Source organism: Aquarana catesbeiana, linkage group LG09 (assembly GCF_042186555.1).
Source record: "Aquarana catesbeiana isolate 2022-GZ linkage group LG09, ASM4218655v1, whole genome shotgun sequence".
Classification (NCBI taxonomy): domain Eukaryota; kingdom Metazoa; phylum Chordata; class Amphibia; order Anura; family Ranidae; genus Aquarana; species Aquarana catesbeiana.
In genome coordinates, this window is record NC_133332.1 from 125,868,936 (window position 1) to 125,881,704 (window position 12,769).

Here is a 12,769-nt window from a genome sequence, read left to right on the forward strand (position 1 = left end):
TAATATATAACATATAAATATATCAGGCAAGAATTGGACAACATTCCTCTCCCGATAAGGAGTGCATATAAACATTAACTGCAATGTGAATAATAATACTATAACTAGTCTAGAGGGCATTCTAGGAGAATGGCTAGGATATGGTGCAATGTCCCCTGAGAGGAATGTCGTAGTATAAGCAATAGGCGAAGGTCTCTGTGTAGCAGCTGTAAAGGGACCGTCTTTAGTCCTAACGCTTCAGCTAGCTGGCGTTGGGGCTCAGTTGTATGGATTGAGCAATTCCCAGTTACACATGCAGACAACAATAAGGCTACTAAATGGCTGTATAGTAAGTACCTAAATGGCTCAGTCTCCCTGGCAGCAGATAGTAAATCTCCACAGCAGCAGCTCATCAGTCCCAGCGATATTGCAGCTCACCATCCTTTTACACACAGCAGTTAGTCACTCTCTGCTCTGCACCCTGGTGACTCTGGCTGTCAGCACACCTAAGTTTAAGCACTCTGGATCCCGCTCAGGCCACTGGCATGGCAAGAGGAAGCCATGTCCCATACAGCCATAGAAAATGCAGCTCTTTCCCCTCTTCCGGCAATCTCTTCTCTGGGGAATGCAGTTTAAATCTCTTAATTACAGTAGAGTATCTTTCCTCATGACTACAGTTCCAACAGGGCAGTGCTACCTGACTCAGGCTATTAAACTCTTCCTGCTCAGCAGCTCCCTCCTCTTGCTGAGACAGCTGCTAACCAGTTGATCACCACAGGGCAGCAGCTACAGAGAGCAGCTGCAGCCAGTGTTTCTCTCACCCTTTATTCTTAGCCAAGCACCTGGGTACACCTGTATATCACCATGCTCTGTGGTTCCATCCCTCCATCCCTATATTACTTCTGTGTCCTATAAAAGTCACTTTACTAATACATTTGTCAGAATTAGGCCCTTGCAGGACAGTAAAGGCAAAACTGGTCCTTTTATAGTGTATGGATCCCTTGTTACTTTGTATATACCCTCTTTTTTTTTTTTTTTACCTTTTACGGTTTGTTTTTTTTTGTACATTTAATGTTTTGTTGTCATGCTAATTTCTTGTATTATGTATACATACTTTTGAATTGTAATCGCTCATGCTTTATTACAGTGGGCACAAAAAGTGGCTAAAGGGAATGCTGTTACAGGGGGAGCTTCTACTATACTATAGAAACTAGTCATGTCCATTGTATTCACTCACTGTAGTGTATTTACGGAGCAGCAGTGTTGTCACCCTAAAGCTAGGTACATAGTCCAATGATGTGGAAACACCACTCAAGGTGTGAGCACTGCAAGTCTTATGTTGCTTCCAAAGCAGAGGTGCCCACTTGGCTCACCTCCGAGATCAGCAGGGAAAATGGATGAATGGGGCAACACTCCCGAAGGATGCCAAAATCTTTATTGTAATAATCAACAAATAAAAGCATTTCACACAGATAACACCAGTGTTATGATTAAGCGCTTTTATCTGCATGAAACGCGGTAACATTTTTATCTCCTGGTGCTCGCTGTGCTGTATATGCTTCTATTTGTTGATCACTACAAAAAACATTTTGCCATCCTTCCAGGGTGTGCAGCCATTTATCCATTTTTCAAAGCTGGGGAACATACTGTCAGTTTTTTCTTTGTTCAGCCAGCGGATGACAGATTTCTGCATCCACACAAGTTCCGGGACATTGTATTCTCACAGCGAGGACTTCCCGATGTCAGAATACGCTGATCAGCTCTACAGCCAAATGGCTACAAGCCACAGGGTGTACAGTACAGCACTGGATTTCTGGCAAGATCAATGGGTATTGAATGGGAGGCAGTGTGTGTGTGTTGGGTGGGTGATTGATGGCCACCACCAGTGCAATGAATAGTGAGCCATAATGGATAAACAAGGGATCATACAAGGGTCCCTTTGGTTGTAATAATCAGCTAGCTATAAATATCCTTTTACATAAGCTGTTTACAGAGAGTGGTGTAAATGGGGATAAATCCATTATTGTAATTTTTCAAGCAGTAGGACATCTCAGGCAATAAACAGAGATAATTACTGTGGATTTTGTTATATATTTGATTTCCAGAGAAAACAATGAAGGGATAAACCTAGGGGATATTTAGTTAACACATTCTACTCAATCACTGGACTTTCTGTTCCAATTAATTTAGAGAAATGGAATTTGTGATTCCATTTTTTATATATTTTAAATGAGTTGCTTTACCAATTCACATTTATGTTCTATGAAGTCACTTGAGGTATTAAAGGCAATCTGTCACCTAGAAAGCAGTCTATGGACAGACAGCAGTTTTCGAATTAAATAAAATAGCAGGTTTTATCCAAGTCCCTTCATGTATAAATGAATGTAAGATTGTTCTATTACATTTACCCAGAGAGTAGACATTTTTAATAACTGCCCGCAGTGTCTAAATACAGAAAATGCTGACAACGGCTTTCTATTAAAGAAAAGTCAGAGATTTAAATAATGGCAAGTCACTATCACAGAATATTACTACCTGTTACTCAGCAATGGATTTACAGTGTGTTCTGCATTGAACTAAATGCATTAGGCTGCTTTCACACTGAAAGTGATGGCTGTTAATGGTAAAGCACCGCTCATTCTAGCGGCGCTTTACGCTGTTTAAGAGGCGCTTTCGCACCGCTTTTCAGCCGCTAGCGGGGTGCTTTTAACCCCAAAGAAGAGGTTAAAATGCCCGTGTTGCGGCACTTCCAAAGTGCTTTTCAGGTGCTTTAGAAGCGCTGCCTATTCATTTTAATGGGCAGGGCATTTTGGGAGAGCTGTATACAGTGCTCCCAAACTGCCCCAAAGATGCTGCTTGCAGGACTTTTCCCAACATCCCGCAAGCCCACCACCCCAGTGTGAAATGTCACACTGAAATGAATGCGAGGCAGTTTTCAGGCGCTATTTCTAGCAGTAAAATGCCTAAAAAATGCCTCAGTGTGAAAGGGGTTTCAGACCCAGATAGCAAGCAATTGACCTGCAAGTTTGAAAATGACTTGCTAAGCTATTGCTAGACTTGCCAGGCTTCACAGGTTTGTTATACAATTGTAGTAAGTCCACATTGCATGACTCCAGATCAACTTTCTGTGCAAACATTCTGCAAGTCTGCTGCAAGTTCTGGTTCAGTTGTGTTGTGCAATAGTCATCCCACCACAGGGGTCACTGTGACTTGCAGAGCTCTTGCTGTAGACTCACCACTGCAACTTTGCTCTTGCTAGAGACTTGCCATGCAAATTTGCTACAAATTGGAAAAGTGTCAACTAGAACTTGTGCTTCAAGTGCTCTGCAAGTGTACAACTTGCCAAGGAAAATGTGCAGCAAGTTAACTGACTTACAATTCAACATTGACACAAATTTGTGTCAAGTTATCCTTGCTATCTGGGGAGTATTATGAACTTATTATATGTGATAGATTTGCTATAAAGAAACCTTCAACTAAGAGAAATACAGAGGCTGCTCATAACCTCCTTCTGAAAATGATTGTTGCTTGGCTGTCATGTTGATGCATTGGTTTCAGTACTTTCCAAGTCACTGATCTAAAACAAACAAGTCAAGATAGAATGAAGACCGAGCTCCAAATCAAATCTGCATACTTGTTCCAGGTTAGTTAGCTTAAAATTCTAAAGTCATTGGATCACTATGACGGCCAGAAAAAAAAGCCAAGACAATCTCTATACTTCTTCAGTGTTTGCTCCCCTTAAAGTCATGCTAAACTCTGGTTTAAAAAAAAAAATCTAACGTATGAAGCAGGTGCAGTCTATTTTCTCCACTGCAGGAGGCGCTTGTCCGTAGCGGCAATGCAGATGGGAGAGGAAGTCAAGGGAAGCTATGTTTCTCTATGATTTCCTTGGTCACTTGGGCAGTGATCTGGTTGCATGCACATGCCCCACGTAACCATGGCAGCCATCTTAGATCAGGCAGAGTCTATTTAAGACTTTTAACCCTGGGTTTGGTGCGCTTTGTGTGAGTGGGAGCGGTAGGGAAAGGTTCCAGTGGAGTACGGAGAGAGCAGGGCCTACATCTACCTCTTCATGAAGCTGCCCCTTTTGGGTGTCTACCAGCCAGGCCACACTTCGCTCCTCATGGCAGACGCTTTAAGCATCCCAGAATCTTCTGACCACTGTCATCCTCTGCATGCCTGTAAGTGGCTCCAGATGGCTTAGCTCCCTGCCGGGCCTGTTGTACTGTTGAATTACTGTTCAATACAACGTTCTTTGCAAATTGGGACTCTATGTGTTTACTGCCTGCCACACCACACTTCACCTACCAAACATGCTTCTATTGCTTTCAGCCTGTTCCAAATCTCCAAGTTCCTTTTTTAGCTTCTGCAATCAGATTTCCTGTTAGAGGGTGGCTATGTTTATTCTCCATGGTCCCACCGTATGTAGGAACATAGCCACCCTCTCTTACTCATTCCCGAGATGGGCTAAGGAATAAGGACTATAGCATTCCTAGTGTGCATGGAGCAGTGCACAGGACCACAATTACAGTAGCATTCACTGCATGTTCCAAATGAAGACATTACAAGGAGGCAGAAAAACACAAGCAAGAAACTATTTCATGAACATAGAATACAGAGCCATTAAGCAGTGTATGTGTATGGATTATTTTTGGAGAATAAAGATATCACGTGGTGTCACTTTAAAGCAGATCTTACAGTGCAGCAAAGTAGCCTGACTGCTTTACTAAATTAACATCCCAGCATTGTAGAAAAAAGATTTCTTGAGCTAAAAGACTAAGGCAAAGCATGATTTATCACTACCTCTTCAACAAATTACAATCCATGGAACTAATACACCAGATCTGTCATGTATCAAATTATTGTACTATTGGTAACCACCAGGAGGTGACAGAACCCTTCTACCTAAATCTTACAGGCTACAAACCTGTTTTAGTACTATATATTCTCAATATATTTTTGATGTGATGGCTTTAGATCATACAAAAAATGTATATATCTTTATCAAGTGTTTTTGGCAACAATCAGAAGATAAAGGATGTGAAATTAAACCACGTTTAGTCTCAGTCATGGTTTTGTGCAAAAATTAAGCAGTATTACTTATTTGTCTCTGATTTCCTCAGGTTCACTTTATTAATAGGAACCGGGAAGGTTTCTGCGGTGGATCCATAGTGAATGAAAAATGGATAGTAACTGCGGCCCACTGCTTTATAACAGTTCCACTTGGCAATTTTAGTGTAGTGGCAGGTAAGTCCTATTTCTTTTAGTTGCAAATGTTTTACCAAATAAATAAATCTAAGATAATAAAATAATAAACAGTAGTTTAGGAATCATGTGTATACCATGAATACAGCAAAAATACCTTTTTATTAGGGTCCATGCACATGGGGCTTTTGCTGCAATTTTCTATGTCTAGTGTAATTTTCTGGCACTTTCTCGTATTGGGGAGCAGGTGCTCTGGTAGATGCCAATGCAAAGAAGCATCAGCATGTTTATAAGAACATGTCTGTGTACAGCTGTTCACTTGAATGACAGGCTGTTCGCAGCAGGTACCACTCCCCAGATGCTGGCAAGTGTTGGGAAATTACGCTAGGCGTAGAAAATGCCTATAAAAGTTCTGTGTGCGTGAACTCTTTGTCAACTGGAGTTCCTCTTTAATGTTCAAGACATTTTGCAACTTATCCAGTAAGATTCCCCAGTATTTATGGGGGTATGTTCCTGATAATCATTAGAGATGACAAATCTATTTGAGTTAAAAAATGTCCTCAACGTTACAGAATAAATCCAGCCGCATGTGATTAACTGCTCTGACCTGGATAAATGAGAACCTTCAGACATTTTCTGTGCTGTTCTGTCCTTTATCATTGTCTTCTGTATGATCTTATGATTTCTTTTATTTAATCAAGGAATAAAAAAAAAAGTACAGTACTTAGTTACAAATGGGACAAACGACATGTAGTACTTTGTCCCATCTTCCTAGGTGCCATGTAATGCCACCTGTGATGTCAAACAGGGTGTCCACCATCTGCGCATGGCCATTTAACACTGCAGCTAACATGGGCATGGCTGCTTTGCTAGGGAGAGCAGGCACCAAGAATGCAGAGGGAGGTGAGGCTGATGTGGGGGGCTCCCTGTCCACATTACTTCTAGTGTTATAGGGCACCTAGGAAGGTGGGACAAAGTACTACATGTACTTTGCCCCATTGGGAACTAAATACTAGGAAAAAAGTGTTACTTCTTCAAGGTACCCACTATACAACATCATTAAGTTAAAACAATACTGTATTAAATAAAAAAATTAAAAAATCAACATACTCAGCAATGTACACAAAGATTAATACTTACTTACTAGCTCAAAATAGAGGACACCATAGGAAATATTTACTAAAACTGACGCACACAGAATTTGGTACAGCTCTGCATATAAACCAGCTTCCAGGTTTTATTTATTGTCAAAGCCTAATTGAACAAAGCAAAGTTAGAAGCTGACTGGTTACTATGCACAGCTGCGCCAGTTTTAGTAAATGTCCCCCCATTTTTCTGGTATCAATCATAATTATTCCAACAGTATGTACTGGATCTTGGCACCCATTAACATAGGTTTATCACACAGCAACAGATTAATGAGCCAACTTTACCCATTTCTCGGACCAATGTCCCCTATTTCAGGGGTAATGCAAAAGTTATTGTTCTTCTAGAACATCTTCAATGTGGAGGATGGAGCTGCAGGGCATCCTCAGGGAAACGTTATGGAATATATACAGTGGCAAGAAAAAGTATGCAAACCCCTTAACTGTTTTTCTGCAGTAATTTGCCATAAAATGTGGTCTGATCCTTATCTAAGTCAACACAATGTGCTTAGGCTGATAACACACAAACAATTCTGTCTTGTGTCTTTGTTGAACACAACCGTTAAATATTCATAGTGTAGGGGGGCGTGTCCAAGTACTGTTTTTTCTTTTTGGTTTGGACTATATGTTCCTTTATGGCATGGATTACCTTCTATCACACCTTACGACTGTGTTCTGTGGATCTGGCAGGGTGAGGGGGCCAGCCTCCTGGCCGAGCGGAGGTTTTCCTTTGTGGTCTGCCCTGGAGAGCTGGAGTGCGTACCCCCTGTGAATTTTTTCATTCCAATTGCAAACCCTTTTACAATGGCCAAGTTTTCCATAGTCTCCTGGAATGTGCGGGGACTTATGTCCGCCCATAAGAGATCCTTAGTGTTTAACTAGTTTCGGAGATTTTTTCCTCAAATGTTTTGCAAGAAACCCACCTCCTGGGTTCTCAGATCTTAAGCCTCAAGCGAGCTTGAGTGAGTTTGCATTATCACACTACATACACCAGTTACTCTAGAGGGGTCAGCGTCCTGGTGCACAAATTGCTCCCATTTCAGCTTTTAGACATCAGGACGGACCCTGGGGGCTGTTATATTGTCATGCATGTTTTAATAACTAATGTACAATGTGTCCTTGTGGGACTTTATTTACTGCCTCCGGTGGATGCTGCCATACTCTCCACTATTATGCAGATACTGCTAAGTTATGGGGTTGAAGATGTACTTTTAATGAGTGACTTTCATATGAGCCCTTGCCCGGATTTGGACAGACTCCACTCTACCTCTCACTGGTCTCTGGGTTTTGCCCAATGGGCAAGTATGTTTGCCCTTACGGATAAAAAGTAAAAATACAGCGCTAAACATAGATATCAATATTGGCTAGCACATTATAAATGTGTAATGATCAAACATGCAACATGATGGTGTGACAACCATGTGTAGAAAAAAGTGATGCTCATAGAATAAAATTATAATTCATGACCATATAAATGTCCAACTGAGTAAGCATTATAGTCATATAGATGTCCGATATAATAGACAATCTGTGTTCTAAATAAACGTGAAAATTGTCAAGGATGCCAAACAGGTCACAGAGGTAATATTCCGGTACTCGTTATCCACAGATGAAAAAGTAGTAGGAGCAAATACGCTTACCGGAACAGGTGGACACGTTTTCCATATGGCTAGGTGTCATACAGGCTTATGGATCAACCGATCCAGATGGATATTTAATGGAGAGGCGTGTGCGGCAGGTTCCACTGGTTCCTTTGTGGTGATCATAGACGAACTGGGGAAGTCGGATGTTCCGAGTCTAGATGTAGACACCTCCCCAGTAAATGTATGGATGTTTGGCGCCTTTTCCATCCTTCCCTTAGGAAGTTTACATGCCATTCTTCCTTTTTTCGCACGCTCTCTAGCATTGATTTAGTTTATGACACCCAATCCTTGTTGTGGAGTGTGTCTGAGATTGTTATTCTACACAGAGGCATATCCGACCATGCCCCTTTGATGCTAACGGTGTCTCTGGGTCCCCCAGGGGAGAAGTTGTGGAGGCTGTCCAGGTATTGGATAGAGGATTGCACTGTTCAGGAGGCTATTCAGGAAGGAGTTTGCCAATATTGGTTAACCACTTCAATATCAGGCACTTTCGCCCCTTCCTGCCCAGGACAATTTTGAGCTTTCAGTGCTGTCGCACTTTGAATGACAATTGCGCGGTCATACAAAACTGTACCTAAACTAAATTTTTATCATTTTCTTCCCACAAATAGAGCTTTCTTTTGATGGTATTTGATCACCTCTGTGGTTTTTATTTTTTGCTAAACAAACTAAAAAGTCCAACATTTTTGAAAGAAAAAAGTTTTTCTTAGTTTCTGTTATAAAATTTAGTTTTCTCCTTCACTGATGGACACTGAAGAGTCGGCACTGATGGGCACTGATGAGGCGGCACCGATGGGCACTGATGAGTTGGCACTGATAAGGTGGCACTGATGAGGAGGCACTGATATGTAGAATTGATGGGCACCGATAGGTGATACTGATATGCAGCACTGATGGGCACTGACAGGCGGCACTGATGGGCACTGACAGGCGGCACTGATGGGCACTGACAGGCGGCATTGATGGGCACTGACAGGCGGCACTGATGGGCACTGACAAGCGGCACTGATGGGCACTGACAGGCGGCATTGATGGGCACTGACCGGCGGCACTGATTGGCACTGACAGGTGGCATTGATGGACACTAATAGATGGCACTGATTGGCAGCACTGATTGGGCAGGTACTGACAGGTATTAATGCTGGGCACTGATTGGCACTGTGATGGACACTGATTGGCACTGTGGTGGGCTCTGATTGGTACTGTGATGGGCACTGGCAGACTTTATTATTGGGGCACTGCTGGGCACTGATTGGCACATCTGATGGGGCTGTGCTGATAATCAATGTGCTGATTATCAGCACAAACCCCCCCTCTGACAGGGAGAGCCGCCGATCGGCTCTCCCTGTCAGCGCGAACTGAGGAATGACGTTTACTGGCACTTCCTGGTTCTCGCGATGATCAGCTGTGATTGGTCACAGCTGATCATGTGATAAGAAGCCTCTGTCAGAGGCTTCTTATCACGATCAGGGATGCAGCCTGTCAGACTGACACGCCACACTCTCGATCACATGCGGCTGGCATGTTATCCTGCTGGACGTCATATGACGCCCAGTCAGGAAAACAGAAACACTTCCCGGCCGTCATTCTATTATAGGCGGGGTGGGAAGTGGTTAACCAATGTAGAATCCACTAATCCCATGGTGACATGGGAAGTCTTTAAGGCTTGGATCCGAGGGGAGTACATATCCCATATTGCTGAGGCACATAGGGCATCTGCGCTGTCTCTGGAAAGGTTGGAGGGGGAGGTCTGACAGAGGGAAGCTGCTTATGTGGTGAACCCTGACCAGACCAATTATTGGGCTTGGCAACATGCTCTGAGGGAGGTTTCTTTACTCTGGCTGGAAAGACCCAGAAGTCTCTCTTAAATACAGCTCAGAGAGTTTTTGAATATGGGAACAAAAATGGTCAGTTGTTAGCATGGTTGGCTAAGGGACAGTTTGCTGTTACCCATATTAGTGGTATAAGGGCCTTTGCAGGGGATGTGTTGAGGTCACCTAGCTGTATCAATGATAGATTCCTTCAATACTATCAGCTGTACTCCTCCCAACTGGACTATACCTCCTTGACAGGGTTACATTTCCTACACTTGATGTGGATGTGAGCTCTGGGCTTGAGTCTGACATCACTCTGGAGGAGATACGGATGGCTTTGTCTCAACTTCAGTCTGGAAAGACCCCTTGGGTGGATGGCCTCCTAACTGAATTTAACTCACAATATCAGGAATTACTTGCTCCCAGACTCACATCACTATTTGAACAGTTCTTTTCAATGGGTTCCCGTCCTGACTCTATGTCTGAAGTGGTGGTGGCGTTGGTGCTCAAACCAGGCAAAGACCCTGAAGAATGCTCCTCGTATAGGCCAATATCTCTTATTAACCTAGATGCCAAGGTTTTTGCAAAAATTGTGGCCAATCGGCTTTCTAAGGTACTGGAGGAGATCATTCACACGGACCAAACTGGTTTTATGTCTGGGAAGGGCACCGACATCAACCTCCAGCGCCTCTTTCTGAACCTGTCAGTCACCCATGCAAATAGTGGACAGAAGGTCATCTCCCTCCCTCGACGCCGAAAAGGCGTTTGACTCAGTAGAGATTTGACTCAGATATGCCTACGGCGCACTCTTATAGCTCCAGGATGCTGATATCTCTGAGAGCTGCCCTTGCTCTCTTTAACGAGTTTGGACAGTTCTCAGGGATCTGCATTAACTGGTCCAAATCAATGCTGTTGCCTATTAGACCCCACAGGTGTGGGTGACCTTAATTTGCTTTTGTTACTCTCCCAACTTCGGTCAAAGTGTGCCTCTTGGGCTCCCTTACTGTTGAACATCAGGGGGCGCATTAACCTACTAAAAATTATCTTTCTACCTAAATTTCTGTACATTTTTCATAACTGCCCTACCTGGATACCCAATTGCTTTTTCAGGGAGGTTGATCGGTGTATTGGGACATTCATATGGGGGGTGCTCTCCCAACTTTGCTCCTTTCTGTGTGGTGTGGAGGATTGGTGTTGCAGGACTATCGGGCCTATTACTGGGCAGCCATTTTAATCACTGTCTGTTGGTGGTTTGTGCTGTCTCAGGTTAATGCATTCTTGAATGGCTTCAAGAACTCGGTAATCTGGTCTATAGAGGTCCTCGGGCATATTCTAATCTTCGAGATCCCACTAGAATGGACCTTAGGGTCTGGACGGTGGCCAGGCACAGATTTCTACATCCTAACAGGTGGTCCCCTTTAGCCCACTTTGGGGTAAAACCAACCTTCGTCATTTGTGCTCTCTACCTGACCCTCAGGTTTGAGCCAGGAATGGAGTTAAAACTCTAAGAGATGTGTTCTCGGCAGAAGTCCTGCTTCCCTTTTCTGAACTCAGAGTTAAATTCTAATTGCCAGGTTAGAAGTATCTCCAGTACCTACAAATGCGTCATGCAGCCCAGGCCCAGTTCCCAGAGTCTCACTATGGACCTCATAGATGAACTCCTAGCTCAGGGATCATTATCTAAGCCGTTGTCTGCTTTTTACCTGGCCTTGCTGAGTGTGGACTCCCCTAAGATGGAAAGGCTATGGGGTCTATGGAAAGCAGACCTTCCTGACCTGGATAGGGAGGACTGTCTTGAAGATAGTACCAAATTGTTAATTTTCTCACAGGACGAATTGATTCACATAAAGTTCTTAAACAGGGTTTATTATGCACAGAATCTACCCTCAGGGGTCACAAGAATGCCCTAGATGTGGTGAAAGTGTGGGCACGTATATACATATGTTCTGGAGTTGTCCGGGGGTAGCTCGGTTTTGGAGAGAGGTGGTCAAGCTTATTAACTATCGTCTTCAGCTGACTCTCTGACATCTAGGGCACTCTCCCAATCTCTCCCGAGCTGGCACTGCTGGGAATTTAGGATGATGAGCAGAGGCCTAGATGCACTAAACTGTTGATAGCTTATTTGTTCTATTATGGTAAGAGGGAAATTATTCTCAAGTGGAATGCCCGTTCCCCTCCCTCTGTAGGTTCCTGGCAAAAATCTATTAATGCTGTCCTTCCTATGTACAAATTAACTTACATTAACAAGAATTAAGGTATGGCAACCATGGACAGCCCAGGGGGAGGGGTTTTTCTCCTCAAATCCTTGGTGCTATTGCTGGTATGGTTGCGATACCTTTTTCTCTGTTCTAGTCGGAGCTTTGGTTCGGGCACCGCTTTTCTTATGTGTTGTAGTTCTATATGTGACTGTTTATATAATGTGGACTTTGAGTCCTTTAGTAATGTTCGCGTGTGATGTATCCCTTGATTATGTCCATGCTACTGACTTTGTACTGTGCCTTTGTTTGAATAAAGGAACATTCTGATTGTTAAAAAATAATGTGCTGGAGGAAAAAGTAAGTGACTAATTACTTCAACAAAAGCTAATTGGAGTCAGTAGTTTACACACCTGGAGTCCAATTCATGAAATTTGGAGATGTGGTCTATAGCTACTTTGATTGATAAAAGACACTCAAACATTTTAAGCTTGCTGTTCATAACAAGCATCAGCTGATGTGAATCATGCCTTCCACAAGGAGCTCTCTGAAGACTGGAAAGGGATACAAAGCAAGTTCGCAGTGTGTAGGCATCCATCAATTGACAGCCAGACAAAGTGTCTATAAATGTAGACAGTTTAGTACAGTGGCTACTCTACCTAGAAATGGGTGCTCAGCCAAGATAACTCCCAAGGCACAATGCAGAATCCTCACTGAGGTAAAGAAGAACTCATGAGTAACAGTTAAATGTTTGAAGACATCACTGGAACTGACAAACATAACTGTTT

General features: G+C 43.1%; 1 protein-coding gene across 1 annotated transcript in view; it reads left to right on the plus strand.

Moving 5' to 3' along the window:
* F9 (coagulation factor IX) overlaps nucleotides 1-12,769 on the plus strand; it is a 117,362-nt gene that overhangs the window by 102,594 nt on the left and 1,999 nt on the right. The window contains exon 7 of the mRNA XM_073599246.1: nucleotides 5,103-5,226. Within this exon, the coding sequence (XP_073455347.1) occupies nucleotides 5,103-5,226 (124 nt within the window). The remainder of the gene's footprint in view (nucleotides 1-5,102; nucleotides 5,227-12,769) is intronic.